The following is a 23,063-nucleotide window of genomic DNA, read 5'->3' on the forward strand; positions in this document are numbered from 1 at the left end:
GAAATAATTAAAAACAGATCTTCTAATAGTGTAGATAAAAGTCATTTATATATTGATTTTGGAGTTTTCTTCCACTACAGATGTATTCTTTGAATACCTAGGCTAATATTAAAAATGTACTTGCTACCATTTACCGAGTACACTTTCTGTTTCAGTGTTGCAAGATGAGAAAAGTTCCGGAGATGGATGGTGGAAATGGTTGCACAGCAATGTGAATGTATTCAATGCCACTAAACTGTATACTTAAAAATGGTTAACATGGTAAATTTTAAGTTATATGTCTTTTATCACAATTTTTAAAATTCAATTAATTAAAAACATGAACTTGCATTTTGGGATGTCAGAAGGCTCAGAAGTTGCCATACTGATTTCATTTCAGATTCAACTAACACCTATCATTACCATATACCAAGCCCAGGGCCAGGCAGTTTTATTATATATCATCTTGGGTATTACCAATATGTATCTATAGGTGAAGAGTAAGAATCTGGGACTCAGAAAGTTTAACAGTGCCATGGAGTAGAAGGCCTGGTTAGGCAACAGCAATGAAAAATATGCAGTAATAATAGTTCACAAATGAAAAACCAAACTGAATTAATGTCCTGAATCCTATTTATATAGATGTATTTATTCAGTAAACATTTATAATCTGCTGTTTGTCAGGTACTACTCTGGGCACTGAAGATACCTCATTGGACAAAACAGAGAAAAACTCCTGCTTCTCATGAAGTTTACATTCTATTCCAAAGGTTTCACAAAATGTGATCTTTTGACAGGAGGCATTTGAAATAGCATTCATTGCAGGGGAGCAGATGTCAGAATGAGACATCTTCTTGGCAATGAGAACTATCCTGCAGAGGATGGGTTATTCATTTCCTAAATAAGCAGAAAGCCTGGATGACCACCTATCACCAAAGATGCTGAAACTTTTCCAAGCTAAGAAGGAATTTATGGGTTGGAAAAGGGATTAATTACATAAACTTCTAAGATCTTATTCAACTCTGGAGTTCTATTTCAATACGCAACAAACACTATTATGGGGGCTGAGACAGATACGTGTCCATAACTTGTGTGTGTGTGTGTGTGTGTGCACGTATATATCCTGACTATGAACTATTTACCAGTATAAATTATGTCTCATTCTTCTTTATATCTCATGTGTCTAAGTCCATGAAACAAATGAGTGAATACAATGTCACAGGCTTAAAACACAGTGGATTGCTTCCTATTAAATCTTGCTCAATTTGACATTTAAATTCCATTTCCAACTTGCTATTTTCAAAATAACCCTCTAAAGCCTTTTTTATTTCCAGATTGAAATGATACTAATCTAGTCTTTAAACAAAAATTCTTTGACTACACACAGGTTCCAGCTTTGTGCTAGGTAATGGGGGATTCAAAAAATAACAAGGTACTCTCCCTTTAGTCTAAAAGAGGGAGAAAGATACAGAAGTAAATGTGATTAAGTATTATAGATGCTGCATTAAAAGTAAATGGGGGCTCAGAGAAGGGAGGAGACAGTTTTGTCTGGGGAGAAATTAAGACTTTAATGGAAAAGGAATTGAGTCTTGGGGATGGAGTAATAAGAAAAGTATATCACAGAGGGGGAATAATATAGAGAAATGATGCCATAAACCACGATGTTAGACCTGCTCTAGTATGGTAGCCACTAGCCATATGTAGCACCTGAATTCTGGCAAGTGTGACTAAGAAAGTGAATATTTAATTTTGTTTTAACTTTTTTATTAATATAAATTCATAACCGACATTCAGTACAGTTATGGGGAAAACTTTTAAAGTCCCTTTGGAACAAAGCTGGATATGAGAATCTACTTTGTCAGTTGAAAATTGTTGAAATCTAAATACAAATCAATCACTTCTGACAAAACTTAGTGTCTGAATTGAGATGTGCTATAATTGTAAAACATATACCAGATTCTGAAGACTGAGTATGAAAAAAGGAATGCAGAATAGCTCCTTATGTATTTTTATATTGGTTACATGTCAAAATAGTGTTGGAGATATATTCGGTTAAATAAAATGTATTATTAAAATTAAATCCCCCTATTTCTTCCTTACCTTTTTCAGTTTGGTTGCTAGAAAATTTACAATTCTGTGTGTGACTTGCATTGTATTTCTACTGGACAGTGCCATGTTGGGCAACTTGTAGTTCAATGTGGCTGGAGCAGAAGGTATGTTAGGGGGTATGACAAGAAAAGTAAAAAGTGGTCAATGTCAATGCCTATCTATTTTACTATAATGGAGAAAGCAGAATAAGAAAGAAGAACCCAGTGGGCAGAGAAGTAGAGGTGAGGGGCAGAGGAGAGAATATACTAATTGTCTATGGGACCTTGGCTCTGGAGGCTCATTACACTCTTGCTTCTCACGTGGCTTAGTTGTTCAACCTCCCCAGTAATTAAGGGAATCCAATCAATTTCAGATGTAGAGACGGAAGAAAAGGCTTTAGAGAAACTAAACTTGACATGATTTTAGTGTCAAGTGGAAGAGCAAGCTTAACTTCATCTCAGACAAATCATCCCACCTCAGGAAATCCCAAACAAAGGATGAAAAAAGGATAAGACATAATAAACTAGAAAACTATGCTTAACATAGAGATTTTACCTTTAAAGATTCCTGATAAGATTCTCAGTTTCTACAAAGGTAAAACTTCATTTAGAATCTAAACTCTGAAATTTATGAGATGTTTTTCTATTCAAGTCAACTAATACTATTAAAAATATCACTACTGTGGCACCTGGATAGCTCAGTTGATTGAGCATCTGACTCTTGGTTTTGGCTCAGGTCCTGATCTCACAGTTTGTGACTTTGAGCCCCACGTTGGGCTCTGCACTGACAGTGCGGAGCCTGCTTGGGATCCTCTCTCTTCCTCTCTCTCGCACTCATTCTCTCTCTCTCTCTCTCTCTCTCAAAAATAAATAAATAGACTTAAAAATCACTATTAAAAATGGCAAGAACACATACCCTCTAGAAATGGCTCTAAGTTTCAATAAGACATTTAAATAATACTTATTTTTTTTATTTGAGAGAGAGAATGCTTGAGCGAGAAAGAGGGGAAGAGGGTGAGAGAAAGAGAGAAAGAGAATCTTAAGCACGCTCCATGCTCAGAGTGGAGCCTGCCACGGGGCTCAAGGGATCATGACCTGAGCCTAAAGCAGGAGTCAGACACTCAACCAACTGAGCCACCCAAGTGCCCCAACATTTAAATAATATTTAAATGCTAAACAAAGTGTCTAGCATGGTGCCTAACATAGAGAAAAAATTCATTAAATAATAAGTTTTTCTTTCTTTTCTTAATAATAATCTATAGTGTGGCTGAACTGTTACAGAAATACCTTCAAGTATTTAAAAAGCAAAACTTCCAATTCCTTCCACAACCTAAAAAATTGATGACAAAATGGCAAAAAAGACATTATGGCTAAAAGAAATGGATAATGAATGACATAGCTAGTAATGAGGAGTTCCTTAAAGTCAGTCTTTGCTAAGGATCTTAATCCCTCATGCCTCCAGAATAGGGTAAAAAGATACTTACCACTAGGCTGCATAGTCAATGGACTTAAAACTGGTCAAGGAGTTAAGAAGTTTGGGATTTATCCCTGGATCCACCAATACCTTACTCTGACCTCTGACAAGTCAGTTTCTCTGTATGTTAATTTCTCCATCTGTAGAATGGGGGTGGGAGGAAGGAGGACACTTATTACCCCTTAAACCATGAGACTTAAGTATTACCAAATTGACTACATTACTTAAAAAGTAGGACATTTAGATACACCTTTTTTTGCTTATTAAAATAACTCAGCATTGGATAGTACCTTACAGCAAGTACCACAGGTTTAATTTAACTAAGCCTCAATATTCACAGAAATAAAGAATACAGATATTTGCTATATTTGGTCCCAAGCAAATACTGCATATAAATATAATTTCCAACTAACCAGGTTAAGCCAAAAACTAAAAGATACTAAAACTCCATTAACATGGTACTATGGACTGAATGTGTTCCCTCCAAATTCATATGTTAAAGTCCTAATCCCCAATGTGGCTGTATTTGGAGACAGGACTCTCAAGGAGGTAACTAAGGTTAAATGAGATCATAAGGGTAGGGCCCTAATTTGAAAGGATTGGTGTCCTTATAAGACAAGGACAAGACACCAGATATATCTCTCTCCCTCTCCCTCAACCTCACCCTCTCTGTCTCCACAAACACATACACAGAAAAAGTCTAGGTGAGGACATGGCCAAAAAAGTGCCTGTCTGTAAGCTGAGGAGAGGCCTGACCAGAAACAAACCCTGCTAGCATCTTGATCTTGGACTTCCAGACTCAGACTGCGAGAAAATAAATTTCTACTGTTTAACTCACCCAGCCAGGGGTATTTTGTTATAAAATCTGAGCAGACTAATATACATGGTCATAGGACAAATGAAGCTGTAACGATTCTTTTAGGGTATCTACCTCATGCAACCCTACTCAGTTTCCAAGTTGCTCTAAAGAATCTTCACTCTCTCTTTTACTACAGTCTGATTGGTAGTAAAACAAAGCAAAACAAAATGAAACCGAAAATATCAAATTGGAAGTCAAAATTTTATCCTGGTTTGTTTGTTTGTTTGTTTGTCTTGTTGTTGTTGTTTTAAAGTAGGCTCCATGCCCAGCATGGAGCCCAATGCGGGTCCTGAACTCACAACCCTGAGATCAAGACCTGAGCCAACATCAAGAGTCAGATGCTCAACTGACTGAGCCACCCTATCCTATTTTGAATGGGTCCCTATCCTATTTTGAATGTCAACTCTATTTTCCCTTAGAGACTATTTTCCCTTAAAGACTTTAGGCAATAACTTAACTGTACTGAGCCTCAGTTTTCTTATCAGTAAAATAGGGATGACAATCCCAATGCTACTTGCTTTACAAGGTTGTTGTGAAGAACTAATGAAAAAATGGTTTCAAAAGCACGTAATACAGATAACAAGGATTATTAAGGAAAAATGTGCTGTTTGCTACCTTTCTCAGAGGGAAAACTGAGATCCTGATTAATACAATGTGCTTATTACAAAGCACACAGGACATTAGAGCCTCCCATTACTAGTTAGCCCCCTAAGCATTCGAATACTCCATTTTTGAGTAACGACTCTAGTGAATATTGGCTAGAATCGCTTCTACTTTGCCTCTTCTCCCTTTGGCTCCTCTTACTATCGAATGCAACCTTTAAACATTATTGTAATGCAATCTTCTTGGGGGAAGTGAAAGTGCTTATATTTATTCCAAAAGACTAATGACACTAAGAGGCTGGGATAAGAAGAATAAACTGAATCCTCAGAAATGCATGTCTGGAGTCCTGAAACATTAAGAGAGTAGTTTGTACAATATCCTAGAAAACATATCCTCTTTGATTTCCGAGAAAGAGCACAAGAGCATCGACCAGTGATATGAAGCGGTGCTGTCCTACAGGACTTTCTGTGATGCCAGGTATGTTCTGTGCCATCTAACGGGTAGCCGTTAGCCACATGTGGCTCTTCAGCACTTGAAATGTGGCCAGCGTGACTGAAGAGTTGCATTTTTGTTTGTAGTTTTTATTAAATTTAAATAGACACATGTGGCCAGCAGTGACTATACTGGATAATGCAATATCCAGAGGCTGTAAAGATTCTGGTGGTTCTAGAAATTCTTGAGAGAAAAATAATATGAGGCAGAAAAATCTACAAGGCTGTGGAAACTTCCTTTCACAAAGTAATCATAATAGGCCATCCCCTGAAGCAAGGAAAAGCAGAAGAAATTCTTCATATGTTATATTAAGAAAAAAAATTTAGTTATAAATTATCACTTATATACTAACAATAGCAATAATAATTATTAACATTATATAGCTATTTTTAAGTGTTTACTATATTCCAGATGTTGTGCTAATCATTTCAATAAAACCATCTTCTTAAATCCTCCTCCTCCCCAGTATGACACCCCTTTTTCCCTAATGAGGAAATAATACCCAGAGAGGTTGAGTAACTTTCTAAAAGGTTATAATCAGTAGAAAAGCCAGGATCTGAACTCAAACTATGCTCTTAACTACACTGACCCTCTGCAAAAAAAAAAAAAAAAAAAAAAAAGACAAGAATATTCATAAGAAAGAAACCTTACAATGCTTCTAACATAAAATAACCCAACTTAGATATTCTACCCACTTTACTACAGTAAAAATTGAAGCACTGATGCTTATTAGCTTGATCTGAACACTGAATTAATACTAAACATAGTCTGGGATTCAATGAGGCAAAACTAGATTAAATGGAGGATGTCCATAGGTACCATGTTTTAAATATTCATAGAGCTTGGAAAACACAAAAGAAGTAATGCAAGTACATGTACATATCAATGAGAGAGAGAGAGACAGAGAGAGAGAGAGAGAGAGAGAGAGTGGGGAGGAAGGGAAGAGGAGAGCAGGAAAGGAGGAATGCTTCTCTCAGAAATAGAAACTGGAAAATAGAAAAAAGAAGCATCAGATGTACTTCTGAAAACCCATTAAGACAAGACAGAACTCTTTCAATGTTAGATGGCAGTTGTGATTTTAATAAACTGCAATCCTATGCTGATATGCACAGAGATCAAAAAGGAAAAGCTGGGAGCGGAACACCTGCCCCACTGTGGTCATGGAGGACAACCCACAGGAGGCAGGAGACAGACAAGGGACTAGGCTGGGAGGTACCATTGATTAGCCACTCTCTCTTATTAGCAACTATTCCTAGGGCCTTTTAGCTGATTCTCTGCCTCCAGCTCTCCTTCATTTACTTTTACTCTGTTCCGAGATAAGTGTGAAGAGATGGTAATATCCCTCTGGGATGATCTGCCAGAGGAGGGGGAAGGGGAAGCAAACTAGGCAATCCCTTTTTCAAAGACAGCAATAAATCTTGTCTTGTGCATGCAGCAGATGTGAACAAAGAAGATGTAACAGATCTCTCCTTGGCAATCATCCCTGCCCCCACTCCCTCTGTAGCAATTATATGTTTCTGCACGTGCACACAGAGAGAAGAACCCCAGAGAACATCAGTATTTCCTTTAACAAGCAAAGCAGTTGGCAATGAATGGCTAATGAAAATGCAGAGAAGCCGTAACTCCCTCTGTCTTGCAGGCACTCCCAGTAGACTACAACTGTGTACAATGTGTACCCTTTCCAGAGGTGTGATCCAGAGCATAAGAGAGGTTAATTCTTTCTACAAAGCTTCTGGCTCATGTTTCTCGATCAGGGAAGAGGTTTAGTGGTACCAGTGGTGCTACATCATACTTCCTGGCAGACATAAACGGATCTGAGGTCATGAAATAAGTAACGCACCACCACCACCATGGTCATTCCCATCGTATCCGGAAAGAAGGTGGTAACAATCCTGGATGATCTACTCTGCCAGTCAGAACACTTTGGAGGTAGAGTTTTATGTTCACATCTAGATCCTATACTCTGAATGCGACACAGGCACACAATTTTATTCAAAGGAAAGCAACAAGGATACTAAAAGTTTAAGAAACTGTCAAGGTTTAACCAGGAGAAGGGAAGACTCAAAGGAAACAGGAGAGCTGTTTGCAAATACCTGCCATGTCCTCATGTAGAGGAGAGATGAAATTTGCTCTACCTGTTCAACATTACCCCAAGGGACAGAACTAGGACTGGTGGGTGGAAGCTACAGGGAGACAGGCTTCAGCTCATTACCAGAAAGAACTTTCTGGCAGTCAGAGGTATCCAACCATCGGGTGAATCTGCCATCATTGAGGGAATGGAAACAAAGGTAAGATAACCTCTTAGTGGAGATATTACCTCATGAAAAGAAAGAAGGAGATTAGACTAGGTAACCTTAAAAGGCCTTTCCAAATCTAAGGTCCTACAATTTAAGGGGTTATGGACCTCCTGATTTCATCATCTCAACACTGCACAACTTTAAGTTCATAGCATAGATGGTATATGTGTCTGTATATCTGTATCTGTATCTGTAGCTATGGCTGTATCTCCACAATACCAACTTTGTCTCTCAGGCCTTACAGAAGTGTGATATGGGGGCCCAAGAAATATCACCATCATCTTCCTTCCTTTCTGCTTCTTCATCTACCACATACTGGCACCATGGCAGGCAGTTTACATAACTTATCTCTAATCTTTGAGAGTCAAGTTCAGCTAGGCTATCATGAGACTGAGTAACACATCATCTCTGGTTTTTACTTTCCTCAATTGACAAATAAAGAGGCTGAACTTGACTCATGATCTGTAAGGTCGCTTTAAAAAAAATTTTTTTTTCAACGTTTATTCATTTTTGGGACAGAGAGAGACAGAGCATGAACGGGGGAGGGGCAGAGAGAGAGGGAGACACAGAATCGGAAACAGGCTCCAGGCTCTGAGCCATCAGCCCAGAGCCTGATGCGGGGCTCGAACTCACGGACCGCGAGATCGTGACCTGGCTGAAGTCGGACGCCTAACCGGCTGCGCCACCCAGGCGCCCCTGTAAGGTCGCTTTTAAGTTTTATGCCATTGTAAGTCTACGGGCAGTAGCAGCAGCAAGGTAACAGCCCAATTAGTTCCTCCACATCCACCACAACTTAAAACCAGGCAGATAACCTGAAATATCTTTTTTCTTTGAAATAATGAACACCGTGTGCCACTTTTCCTTTACATAGTAAATACAGTCTTGAAAATTTAGTGTAAATGGAATTTTCTGTAAAAAATGAAGTCTACTTTAAGCACACCAAGATGGCTAGTTAAAAGAAATCTTTATTAAAATAAGCTCAGTGTTTTACTGCAAAGTAAGTTGTTCTATAAATTCGGGACTTTATACATTGGATTTTCTCGTATATTACTTTGTATTCCATCCACGTCATCCAGGCCAGTCACATTGGAGTCTTTTCCTTTGTGCTTGGTAATCAGTCAGATGGTATACTATAGAATTACAGGTTTGGAAGGAATAGTAAAACCCATTTAGTTCAATGCCTCCTCCTGTCCTGCCTCCAATTCCACCAACCCTATCCAGTGCCTGAATCTTCTTAACATCCCTACCAAAACTCTGCTTATGCCTCCATTGATGAAGATGCCATATCTTCCCAGGAAGTTCCTTCCATTCTTGGCTGTGGATCTTGGCCTTAGGAAAGTGATTCTCGGTATTTTTTCTCTCTCAATAACCACGAGGGAATCCCAGCATACTTTCATTAGTAATGGGAGTTTTATCTACAGCTGAACTTTTAAAAGAGGTCTCTCAAGAGAGCAAGAGAGTAATGGGAGGAAAACTTTCCCTTTTCATTCGGTATACTTCTGTTGCCAAATTTTTCACAGTGTATATATATAACTTTAATACATACATACATTAAAAAGAAGTGGTCCACGGGGGGTAAATGTTTATCACAGCAGTGGTAGGGAGTTAGACAGGAACAAATCCCTTAGGGGAACAAGACAGAAAGAGAGAGAATGGCATGTGTTTGATGTGACACCTCCATGGACTCTAAAAATGTACTGGGTGTGTGTCGGGGGGGGGGGGCGGGTAATTGTTGAAATGTCACCTACCTCCTTGAAAATCACTGCTAATCTCTACTTCAATTGAGTATGCCTGCCCTTTAGGCACTTGGGGGCAGCTTTCAAGCGTGCAGGGAAAGTTAACTGCTTTATGGTCTCATCAAGATGAAATTCAATGACTAGCTATATGACATGTCTCACTGTATAATGTATCTATCTGCTCCTGTTCTCTCCCATTCGACCTAATCCACAGTATATTGTTCTGATTGGACACTCTGCCTTCTGACATCACTCCTCTATGGTTTGTTTATTTTCTCTTTACCATGAAGGGTTAGCATACCTCCTAATTATTCAGATTAATTACCTTATTGCAAGCTCAAGGGTATTTTTTACCAAATATCCCTAGATGTCTCTCTTCTGTTTTGAAGATTCTGCAGCAATCTTGCCTGGATTCAGATTCGGTTCTAACACTTACTAGCTGTATAACATTGGCCAAGTAACTTAGCCCCCTGTACTTTTGTTTCCTCACCTGCAAAATAAAGACAGTTACAGCAATAAGCTGATATAGGTGCTGGAAGAATTAAACAGGACACACATAAAGGCATTTAGACCAGTACTTGGTCATCGAAGACACTCATCAATGTTAATTCGCATTGTTGCCTCCTTCTTCTGTGTCATCAGCAAACTCCTGCCCTGCCACTAATTATGAAACCCTCTTACTACAGACGCAGAACATTTACTTGGCAATTTCTTTCTACTGGTTTTCTAGGTTCCCTCTTAATCAATCCAAAGCATTCTTGACATTTCATCTCTTCGACATAGCTCTCCCTGATGAACTGGATTAAAGAGGAATTTCTCACTTAGCATACCCACTACTATAGCCTGTTTTTTTTTTTTTTTAATGTTTATTTCTTTATTTTGAGAGATTAGGAGAGAGCATGCATGCACGAGCAGGGGAGAAGCAAAAAGAGAGGGAGAGAAAGAATTCCAAGCAGGCTCCATGCTCTCAGCACACAGCCCTGATGTGGTGGGGTGGTGCTCAATCTCAGAAACTGTGAGATCACGCCCTGAGCTGAAATCAAGAGTCGGTTGCTTAAATGACTGAGCCACCCAGGTGCCCCAACTACAGCCTGTTTTCATTAAATTATGATACACACTCATGCTTCACCAATTTATGTTCCTTTTCTTTTCAAACCTCTATTCAAAACCCATCTCTAAGAGCAGGGTTTGGAAAATTTCTTCTGTAAAGGGCCAGAGAGTAAATAATTTCAGTTTTATGGGACATATAGTTTCTGTTGCAGCTTCTCAACTCTGCCACTGTAGCATGAAAGCAGCCATAGATAACACATTAACAATGAACAATGGAAAGGCTTATGTTCCAAAAAACCTTTATTTACAAAAATAGGCAGCAGACAGGATTGGACCTATGAGCCACAGTTTGTCAATCTCTGATATAGAGGAATCCTTCCCTAAATAATTCTGCCTATGATCATCTCTCTGTTCTACTTCAAGCATGTACTATACTTATTTATAAGCTTGTAAGTATTTGTATGTGGTCAGTCTCCCACTTAGACTAATGCACAGATCCTTTAAGAAGAACTACTCTTTAAAGAAAATGTATCTAAGCCTGGGAGTGATGTGGGGTGTTAAGGACACAAAGACAAAGAAGTCCTAGCCTATGCTCACAAAGAATTCACAGATTAGTAGGATAGATAGCGATTCAATTACATAATCATAACACAACATGACTTTCGCTCTAATAGAGATTTGATATACAAAATGCTCTGGGAAAACAGAAAGGAATGATTAACTTTGCTTGGGGAATTGAGGAAAGCTTCACAGAGATGAAGTTGAGCTAGGATTGGCAGAAGGAAGATGAATAGGCATTTTAGGCAAAGGGAATATAGTACAAAGGTACTAAGGCATGGAAATGGACAGTGTGTTTGGACAAGAGCCAGCAGCTTGTTACAGATGGAAAAGGGTAGGGTAGGCTACAGGGATGAAGTGGGATAAGAACAGAAAAGCAGGCAAACAGCAAACAAAGAGCCTCATCTGCCATTCTAAGGCAATGGTATCATCTCAAAGATTATGTTAGACATTCAATATCAAGATCTGACTTATTAATGGTATTTTACATCCATAAAAGGGTTCTAACTTTTTTCACAGACTTTTACATACATTATTTCCAATGTTCATACACTTTCCACACTTACATGCCTTCTAAATTCTGACACTGATCATGAACTTGTAATGTAGTGAGAAGAATGAGTTTTAAAGGCAAAAGATGTAGGACTGACTCTTCCAGCACATAGTAAAAGATTTTGAATGAGTCCCTTTGTTCAAATGCCTCACTGTTTCCATAAAACAGGAATAGCGACAGTACCCACTTCACAAGATTACTGTAAAGACTGTGTTAAGACAATTCTGTGAAGAGTACTTTCCAAACTATAAAGAGTTGTATAAATGACACACAAGGCTTATTAAAATCGTAGGATAAGTTGGCAAGAAACGGTGGGATTCTTTTATTCCCTCTAATTGCTTTTTGTGACACATACATTCATATACAGCCTAACAGAGTGAAACTATTTCCGTTATGTATAAATACAGGTTCTGACCTTTCCGAAGATCTGATTTTTGCATGGTACCATCAGCTATATCAAATAGGAAACCGTTCCTCCTTAGTGAGATGGAGAAATCTAGAAGCAAAAGATAGAAGAAATTAGAAATGTAAACTACTGTAGAAGACATGCAGTGAAATTAGATTTTTATCAGAGGAAACCAACAGGCTGGACAACCAGACAGGGCTTCCCAAGGACAGCAATTTGGATAGGTTTTCAATTATCAAGACCCTTCCCTAAGTTTTGTGGGTTCAGAACACAGATTCTGTTAAAAACAGAATAGATTCTTGAGGGCAGTTCTATAGGTCATTAAACAATGATGAGTAGGTAAATTAGAATGCTAACTTATTAATTTACTGTGAGAAATATAACGGTCACGAGGAGTAAAATATTGTAGGCTGGAAACTATAAAACACTGCTGACAGAAATTAAAAAATAAATAAATAAATGGAATTCTTTCATGAATTGAAAGACTAACATTGTTAAGATGACAATACTACCAAAAGTGATTTACAGACTAAATGCAATCCCTCTCAAAATCACATGGAATTTCAAATGACCCCAAATAGCTGAAACGGTTTTGAAAATGAAGAATAAAGTTGGAAGATTCACATTTCTTTATTTCAAAACTTACTACAAAGCTAGAGTAATCAGTGTGGTATTGGCGTAAGGACAGACATATAGATCAATGGAATAGAATAAAGGGCCGAGAAACAAACTCTGATATACATGGTCAAATGATTTTTTGAGAAAAGTGCCAAAACCATTTAATGGGGAAAGGATATTCTTTTCGACAAATGATGCTGGGAAAACTGGATACCTTATAGTGTATAAAAAAAATAAAATAAAATAAAATAAACTCAAAATGCATCAAAGACCTAAACACAAGAGCTAAGATTAAAAAACTCTTAGAACAGAAGGGAAAATCATCATGACACTGGGTTTCACAATGATTTTTGGATATAATACATAAACCACAGGCAATGAAAGAAAAACAGACAAATTCGATTTCATCAAAATGAAAAACATTTGCGCATCAGAAGATACTGTCGTGAGAGTGAGAGACAACCTACAGAATGGGAGAAAATACTGGCAAATTATATATCCAATAAGGGATTAACATCTAGAGTATATAAAGAACTCCTATAATTCCACAACAAAAAGCCCTCAAACAACCCAATTAAAAAACAGGCAAGGGACTTGAATACACATTTCTCCATTTAGCTCTACAGACCGCCAATAAGCACTTGAAAAGATACTCGGCATCATTAATCAATAATAATGCGAATCAACAACACAATGAGATACCACTTCACACCCATTCAGGTGGTTATCATAAAGGAAAAAAAGAAAAGAAAAATAACAAGTGTTGCCAAGATATGGGGAAATTAGAACCCTTGTGAACTGCTCCTAGGAATGAAAAGTGATGTAGATGCTGTGAAAAATCTCAAAAGGATAAACATAAAATTACCATATGATCCAGCAACCCCACTCCTGGGTATTGTCCAAAAGAACTGAAAGCAGGGACTAAAACAAATACTTGCACACTAATGTTCAGAGAAATATCATTCATGATAGCCAAAGGATAGGAACAATCCAAGTATCCATCAGTAAATAAATGGATAAATAAATGTATACATTTAAATACACAATATACAGGGGCGCCTGGGTGGCGCAGTCGGTTGGGCGTCCGACTTCAGCCAGGTCACGATCTCGCAGTCCGTGAGTTCGAGCCCCGCGTCGGGCTCTGGGCTGATGGCTCAGAGCCTGGAGCCTGTTTCCGATTCTGTGTCTCCCTCTCTCTCTGCCCCTCCCCCGTTCATGCTCTGTCTCTCTCTGTCCCAAAAATGAATAAACGTTGAAAAAAAAAAATTTGAAAAAAAAAAAAATAAATACACAATATACAAATAAATACACAATGGAGTATTACTCAGCCATAAAAAGGAATAAAATCTGACACTTGCTACAACATAGACACATCCTGAAAACATTATTCTAAGTGAAATAAGCCAAACTGCAAAAGCACAAATATTGTATGATTCCACTTATACTTGTTAACTAGGCAAATTCACAGAGATGCAACACAGAACAGAAGAACCAGGGGCAGGGCAGAGGAGGGAATGGAGAGTTACAATTTAATGGGTACAGAGTTTCTGCCTGGGATGATCAAGAAGTTCTGGAGACAGATAGTAGTGAAGGCTACACAACATTGTAAATATACTTAGTGCCTTAAAATGGTTACAACGGTAAATTTTACGTTACATATATTTTACCACAAAGACGGGGGGGGGGGGGGGAGGAAGAAAGAAGAAAAAAGAAACAGGTAACAGGTGGATCTGCATCAAGGTTTGACAGTCCCATTCAACCATCTCACAAGAGGAACACAAAAAGCTTCACAGAGACTTAAAAGAAATTAAGAAATTAACTCATAGCATTCCTTTTCCTGGGTAATCTTAGATGCAACCAGCCATCAACTTTCTTTATGACCTCCCATTTTGCAGGTTTCCAAGCTATCTTCTGATAAACACATCCTCTCTTTGGATAACCTTACTATCTATATACAGCATGTGGTACAGATGAGCTTTGGGTTTGAATAACAATTTTGTCACCAGCTTCGCAAACTTGGGACAAGTTGCTACATGTCTCTGAGCCACAATTTCTGCACCTCTAATGTGGAAATTATAGTGTCTATGCCAAGGGGTTTCTGAGGGTTGAATGGCATTATCTATTTTAATGAATGGATATAAGTAAGTATCTGATAACTAGGGGATCCTTCTCCACCTCCCTCACTTTTTGTCCATCAGGTTCCTGCCTCTAGCTCCATCGGCATCCGTACAAACATCGCCACAGCTCTCTGGATTAGAGGGTCTTGCTAGTATCTCTGTCAGAAGCCTTTTCTCCAAAACCAATGACATCCAAAAGACCAAAAGCAAATGTAGACAAATTCATTTTCTGTCCATCTCAGAAAACTCTCCTACAGGAATCTACTACCCTCCCTAAGGGCAGAGATATTTTATATCCCACACATTGCCTATGTTAGAAAAAATAACTTGGCATTTTTTAAATTGAATGTTCAACAATTCTAAGTTTTCTGTAACAGGATCTTGCATAAATTTCCAAATATATAAGTCCTATTTCTATACTTGTAGTACAAAACAGTAAGGTAAAAACAGTAAGTATGGTTCTCTTTCAGTGATAAGTACCCAAGCAAAATATGCAAGGTGTACAGGGTGCGATAATGACTATTTCAAAGCCTGCTATACTGTAATTGGCTTGTATTAAAAGTGCCAGAAGTAAAAGAATAATTGTACAATGTTCCGCTATGAAAAAACCCAATAATGAAGTTGATCTGATGTCAGGCAAAATTATATTATACCAATCAGAAAAAAAGCCTGTTTAGTCTCCACTTAAAAAGCAAAACATCAAGTAATGATCAGAGAATAACATATCAAAATTCATATTCCTGAGGTGCCTGGGTGGCTCAGTCAGTTAAGCATCCAACTCTTAATTACCACTCAGGTCATGATCTCACAGTTCATGAGATCGAGCCCCGCTTTGGGGGAGCCTGCTTGGGATTCTCTCTCTTCCTTTCTCTCTGTCGCTCCCCTGCTTGGTCTGTCTCTCTTTCCCTCAAAATAAATAAATAAACATTAAAAAAAATTCATATTCCTGATTTCCTCCTAAATCACCACAGTCAGATGTTCAATTTCATCTTATCTGACTGACCTAAACTCCTTCAGCTGCACCCAATGGGATTACCATCGTATTTATTTATTAATCATGTCTAGGGATAAGACTGGAATCAGGAGACAGAGAACCAAGGCAGAACAAAGAAACTGAAAGGTTACAAGGAAAAGAGGCTGGGATCATTTTGTTAAATAGACATTCACATTGTTAACTTAGGGAACTATAATAGGAGAAGGGAATCAACTATGTGCTGGGCTCTGTGCTAAGCACTTCAAAAATGACTTTTTATTGAAGTATAATATGGATACTGAAAAGTACATAAATCCTAAGTATGAAGCTCAGTGAGCTTCTACAGTGTGTCTCCCAATCAAGAAAGACCTTGTTACTGGCACCCAAAGAGGCAGTCCTTTGTGTCCTCTCCCAAGTCACCACTCCACCCAAGAGGAAACTGTCTTGACTTCTGTCATTGTAGATTAGTTTGGCCTGCTTTGAACTTCATACGAATACTACTATATCCCATGCCCCCTTTCATGTCTGCTTCCTTCCACTCAACACTTTGTTTTGAGAAGTTCATCCATGCTGCCCCAAGCAGGCACTTTTACCTTCATTACTTGATTTAAATAACCCAACAATTCTGGTATTTCCCATTTAGCTCAAAAACAAAACAAAACAAAAAAACAACATGAAAACAAAAACCAAACAAACAAAACTGAGGCTCTGAAGTTAACCGAGATTAAGTAAGACATCCAAGGTCACACAGCTACTAAATGGAAAGGCTAAAATTAAAGACTGTCTAATATGAAAGTCCATGCTCTTTTTGGTTCCATTACGCTTGCTTGTTGTATTTAAAACCAACAAAAAGTCAGTCCCTTCCCTGGTTTACTTATCATAGGCCGTATATACGTATTGAGGCTTGGCAAACAGTCAAGTACTACACAGGTGTAAGGGTAGCACAAGGAAGGACCTACCTAAGTGCAGTGACTTTTAAAGTTTTTATGATTGTGATCCACAAACTTAACTCTAGGCATTTTTATACAATATGCATTCCTAAAACCTTGCACTTTGTAAAAATTATGCACTAAAAATGGCCTTGTGGGAAAAACAATGTTATGAATATACTAAAAAGCCCATGGAACTCTGTATTTTTCACACACACACACACACACACACACACACACACACACGCGCGCAGATCTGAGTCATTAAGAAAAGGTTAAATTCAGCTCAATAAACTAAATTAAAAAGAAAGGGTACAATTCATTTTAGAATAATTTCCAACTAAAATGATTTTTAAAAATAAAGATTTAATGTGTAATTGAACAAACCTGTAGCTATGCAGAACATTAAGCTTCTAAGAATGACTTATTTCCCCAAGGTTTCCAGGAGTGAAGATTTGAATGCACATCACCATCTGCAGACAGGAAACACTTAATAAAAGCTTTTCATGGTGGGAAAATTAAAATCTGAGGTCAGATTCGTATGGCTTTGGGGACCGGTAAGAGACTATTAACCCATTTACCACTTTTTAACTGTTCACACGACCCAAGCTGATCTTTGAAAAATGTCTGTTACCAGGTACCAGAGATCTCAAGATCAACTTAGAATTAAGTTAATAAAATTAGAGTCTAATAATTTAGAGTCCTGTATAGAAAACTATCTTCCTCAGACATAGAGCCCTGAGAGTCGATTAAATCTTCACCTGCTTAGGTCACATAATTTGGGCTCACTGACAGAGTGGTATCTATAAACCATTCTATAACCACCCCCAAAGTCTCAGGTTCTTAGCCTAAAAGAAATGAGTTATGACTCCCTGGTATTGTCCAGGGTCTTGTATGAATCTTACAGAATTACAAGCCTGGGGCAATTATGGCTCCTCTGTAAGAAGAAAGCTGCAACTTAGACTCAAACTTGGCCTGGTTCATTCCATGTCACCAAGGAGTCACTTCCACTGGGCTTCAAATTCTTCACCAGAAAACCAGGGGGTTACAACTCTACACTGCATTCCCAGGCAGGTCCCATATTTACCATAAACAAGCTACATGCTTGTTTCCCCATCAACCACCTCTACAAGCATCTGATTTTATGGCTTCATAGAAAATCCTAATGTTACTGAAATATGGGAAATTTGTCAAGTGATATCAGTTGTCTTCCTGTGAGCTCCTCAGGCAACTGTCCCAACACCCATTTCTGGCTGGGAATCTTTGAGACTACCTCTTTCTTCCCTGCATCAGTAAGGCCAGAGACTACAAAGGGGCTTCCAATGGAATGTGTCTTATATGAGTCAAACAGTACAGCAATCTCAGGAAAGGGCTCTCTTCCCCGAGAAAGCAAACTTGACTGAAAGGACATGCAATAATCTTTGAGATATAGTATTAAGCTAAGGCGTATGATAAATTAAAAAAAAAAATATTTGGGGATGGGGCACCTGGGTGGCTCAGTCTGTTAAGCGTTAGACTCTTGATTTCAGCTCAAGTCAAGATCTCGTGGTTCGTGGGATGGAGCCCTGTGTTGTGCTCTGTGCTGACAGCAAAGAGACAGCAAGGAGCCTGCTTGGGACTCTCTCTCTTCCCCTCTCTCTGCTCCTCCCCTGCCTGTGCTCACATGTGCACATACTGTCTCACTCTCTCTCTCAAAATAAATAAGTAAACATTAAAAAAACATTTGGGGATGATAAAGAATATATATACAAACATTCCACACAGCAAAGGCAGAAGAGTGGTGCCATTTGCTAACTAAGAGTCATTCTGTTTTTACTAGGAACTTTCTTTACTCTAACAAGTCAGAAGACCTTTCCATAGAACCACAGAGCCAGCAGGAACCAAGAGGCATGAGAAGAAACATATGCATGTCCAGTTTCACTTCAGAGATAAAAGTTAGTGATAGCTTAGCTTTTTGAGCGTTTTTTTTTTTTTTTTAATCTTAGAAATTTAGCTTTTAGGACACAAGATGCCTTTCTCAACTTCCTCAGCTTTTGACCCAGCAATTCATTCCTTAATTAAAATCTAATTTTTCTTTATTTTGAGTCCCTGGGGTTCACTGGGCCAAGACTAGTGGCAGATTTTATTTCAGAGAACAGTCTTATATGGTGGTACTAGTTCAGAGAGCCCCAGAGATTTATTTTATCAAGATCACTGACGGGCATAAAACCTGGGCAATACTCTAACACAGAGCGGTGACTTGTAACTTTTTTTTTCCCACCTTGACATACCTGAAGAGTACAAAACCCTCTTATCAGTGACAGCAGGCTCAGTAAAGGCACTGATTTTGGGCAAGAGAGTAGAAGGCAGCACTTATTTGATGGGAAGAGAGGCTTCACTGAAGGTGTTTGGAATCTCCAAGGATATTTGTGTAATTGGGAAAAACACCTCCCTCAGTCTAAGGGCTTCTTCCACTGCCCTGCCCTTGACCCAGGGTCTTGAGCAGGGCCACCCAAAAGAAATATAATTCAAGATATTTATGTCATTTTAAGCTTCTAGTAGTCACATTTTAAAAAGTAAAAACAGAAAAAAAAAGATGGAAATAATTTTAATAATGAATTTTATTTAACCCAGTATACTGAAATATTATCATTTCAGCCAGTAATTATCATAAATTTTTTTCAGCCAGTAATCATTATAAAAATCAATTAAAATGCTTTATATTCTTCTATTAAGTCTTCAAAATCTAGTGTGTATTTACAATTATAGGTTATCTCAATTCAGATGCTAAATTTTCATCAGAATTATTTGATTTGAATTTAAATTTCATAAAATTTAAAGTTGAAATAGAAGATTCACATACCCAAGATATTCAAAACAGACTTTAAAATTTCCCAATAACTGGGGCGCCTGGGTGGCGCAGTCGGTTAAGCGTCCGACTTTAGCCAGGTCACGATCTCGCGGTCCGTGAGTTCGAGCCCCGCGTCGGGCTCTGTGCTGATAGCTCAGAGCCTGGAGCCTGTTTCCGATTCTGTGTCTCCCTCTCTCTCTGCCCCTCCCCCGTTCATGCTCTGTCTCTCTCTGTCCCAAAAATAAATAAACATTGAAAAAAAAAAAAGTAAATAAAATAAAATAAAATTTCCCAATAACTGTATTGAGAATCAGTTTTTAAATTTACACATAATTGAAGTTAAATAAAATTTACAATTCAGTACTTCAGTCCCACTAACCATGTGGCTATCGTATTAGACCACCCATGTTTAGAAGGCGTACATTATTAACTTAAATATTAAGTACTTAATATGTTCTAAGCACTTTACTTGCAATAAGTTGTTCAATTCTCACAACCCAATAAGGTGGGTATTATTATCTTCATTTTATTGATGAGAAAATCCAGACAGATGTCTCACAATTTGCCCAAAATTACACAGTTAGTAAATGGTGGAGCTGGGATTCAAAGCAAGGTAACTTAGCCGATTTCTTGTCTCTAAGGCTCAGGGTTTTCCAGGAAAACTAGACTATTTAGTATGCCCCAGGCATAAGTGCAATCTTCTGTCTCGGGTTAGAGGCTCTCAGCACTGGCTGATTTTCTCCATCATATGGCCCTATCCTGGTTATTTGCTAATGTAGGTTAGATCATGTCACTCCTCTGCTTAAAACCTCCCAAATGTTCCTCCTAGCACTTAAATCCAAGTCCTTTACCCTGACCCACATCATCATCCTACATGATCTGACCCCTCCCCTTCTAGCCCTCCTCTCTTATAGCGCTCATCCTTACCACTGCTCCAGCCACACCATCCTCCTCTGCTCCAGATTCAGGCCAAACTCCTCACTATCTGAGGGCCTCTGCACTACCTGGAATGCTCTACCCCGTATTCACATGGCTGGCTTCTTACCACTCAGGTCTCCGCCTAAATGTCATCTCTTCCCTGACCACTTTATCTAAAGTAGTCACCCAGGGACGTCTGGGTGGCTCAGTCAGTTAAGTGTCCGACTTTGGCTCAAGCCATGATCTCGCGGTTCATGAGTTCAAGCCCCGCATTGGGATCTCTACTGTTAGCATGGAGCCCGCTTCAGATCCTCTGTACACACACACATTCTCTCTCTCTGTCTCTCTCTCTCTCTCTCTATCAGAGAGAGAGAGAGAGACAGAGAGAGAGACAGAGAGGGAGAGAGAGAGAGAGAGATAGTACAGGCATCTGGGTGGCTCAGTCGGTTAATCATCCAACTTCAGCTCAGGTCAGGATCTTGCTGTTCATGGGTTCTAGCCCTGAGTCAGGGTCTGTGTTGAAAGCTTGGAGCCTGCTTCAATTCTCCCTCTCTCTCTGCCTCTCCCTGTTCACACTCTGTCTCTCTCTCTGGCTCTCAAAAATAAATAAACATTTAAAAAACAAATAAAGTAGTCACCCAGACTCCCTCTATCATACCACTCTTAGTTCTCCGCAGCAGTCAGCACCATTTAATATTTCTTTGTCTATTTATTTGTCTGCTCCACTGGGGCTTTATCTGTGTTATCCATTCAGCACTACATCCCAGCACTTGGAATAGCACCTGGTATAGAGGAGGCACTCAGTTAAGTATTTTTGAATGAAATGAATGAGTGCTAATCATTAAGAAAAAACAAAAATATAAAATTTTAAAATTACATAACCGGAACACAGTGACTGCTTTCTGAATTAAAAAAAACATTTGGATGGTTTGTAAGTAGAACTTATAGGTGATTTATGAGGGAAACAGTTTAAGGCCAATTTCTCAAAATGAAACAGAACAAGCTGGGTCCTTTAGTATATATAAGTCAGTCTCAAATCTGACAGGATCATTACCAACAGGTAATGAGAGGGTGAAGGGTGTTGAGACACATAATTATGACTATAACTTAGCTTCTCAAAGACTTTTCTGAATACAGTCCGCACAGCTCATTAAGGAAATCCACCTGACACTTGGCACAGCCCTGGAAAATAGGGAAGGGCTGCAGAATCGTTGCAGAATTTCTGTAACACATAATCTAAACGTGGCTATGTAATGGAGAAAATCAATCAACGCTGAGACACTGTAGCCAAACAAAGGTAACGGGGAGGGCATACTAAATTTACCGGCAGGGCATACTAAGTAGGCCACTGTCCTGGGGAAAAACCGGCACTCAGAAACAAAACATGGGTGTTGATGGAAGTGCTGACACACCTGGGCTCTGAGGATCGCTGCGGGCGCCCCTGCTCCGGGCAAACAAAGCTTCTGGCTGCAGTGTTCGCTAACAAGCACAGAATGTACACTATCGTTTCTGATTTAATTTTAAAGATACTTTCAAAAGAGAAAGAGACAATAAGGATGACTATAAATGCCTACTCTAAATGTGACACTGAAAAAAGACTAACTGAAGGCATTCTCAGGAAAATGCATTGGGATGATTTAAGGTTGGGAACAATAATGTAGGAGCACAAATAGTACAAACGGAAGGAGCAAAAACAGATTCAAATAATGAATAACTCAGTAAAAAATTTTTCATGGGTACAAAGAACTGTAAATAAGAAAACTGTAATTTAATTACAAATATTTGAAATGTATTTGCACTCCTGGTTTCCAAATTCGTTTTAAAAAACCTGATTCAGAAAACTCCTAAAGAATTATCCGAAAAATTTCAATATAGCTGGGTGGGTAGAGGGACAGATAAATAGGAAAGTCACATTTACAAGTAATGGTAAAATTTAGGTGGCGGACATAAGGGTTTTTACCGCAAAGCCTTTTCAACTTTGTTGTATGCTTAACATTTTTTGTAAGTAAAAATAAACTTGAAAATATCTCAAAGAAGCTGCTGTCTCAAAGCTTAACATGAGGCAATAGTGAAAAGGTAGGTGGTGTCATAGAAAGAATGAACATTGTTTTTTAGTACTTCTACATAGAATGACCATTCGTCACAACAAACCTGAGGGGTATGTGGCATTATCTTCATTACATACCCTACACTATGCCACGCGCGTGCGCACGTACACACACACACACACACACACACACACACACACACACACACACACGAGGCTCAAAGAGTACTTTAACAAAGTCAACTTGGATATCAGTGAATATTAAGCCTGGGATCAAAATATTCATATACACTTAAAAATCTACCTAAAATCTTGGGGCGCCTGGGTGGCTCAGTCGGTTGAGCGTCCGACTTCAGCTCAGGTCATGATCTCGTGGTTGGTGGGTTCGAGCCCCACATCGGGCTCTGTGCTGACAGCTCAGAGCCTGGAACCTGCTTCAGATTCTGTGTCTTCTTTCTCTGTCCCTCCCCCACTCACACACACTCTCTCTCTCTCTCTCTCAAAAGTAAACATTAAAAAAAAAAATCTACCTAAAAT

At 38.7% G+C, this 23,063-nt stretch overlaps 1 protein-coding gene across 24 annotated transcripts in view; it reads right to left on the reverse strand.

The window, feature by feature from the left end:
- SCMH1 (Scm polycomb group protein homolog 1) overlaps positions 1-23,063 on the reverse strand; it is a 189,090-nt gene that overhangs the window by 136,742 nt on the left and 29,285 nt on the right. For 13 of the 24 annotated variants that reach the window (XM_045476878.1, XM_045476880.1, XM_045476876.1 and 10 more), the window contains 2 exons: positions 17,119-17,204; positions 12,104-12,184 (listed from right to left, as the gene is read on the reverse strand). The exons of 2 other annotated variants lie outside the window; for them this stretch is intronic. In XM_045476878.1, the coding sequence (XP_045332834.1) occupies positions 12,104-12,184; positions 17,119-17,137 (100 nt within the window). In that variant the 5' untranslated portion in view covers positions 17,138-17,204. Of the gene's footprint in view, positions 1-3,550; positions 3,681-9,852; positions 10,018-12,103; positions 12,185-17,118; positions 17,205-23,063 lie in introns of those variants that run through there. 9 more of the 24 variants (XM_045476868.1, XM_045476863.1, XM_045476864.1 and 6 more) reach the window with 5 other exon arrangements.

The sequence above is a fragment of the Leopardus geoffroyi genome, chromosome C1, assembly GCF_018350155.1.
Source record: "Leopardus geoffroyi isolate Oge1 chromosome C1, O.geoffroyi_Oge1_pat1.0, whole genome shotgun sequence".
In the NCBI taxonomy this organism is placed as follows: Eukaryota; Metazoa; Chordata; class Mammalia; order Carnivora; family Felidae; genus Leopardus; species Leopardus geoffroyi.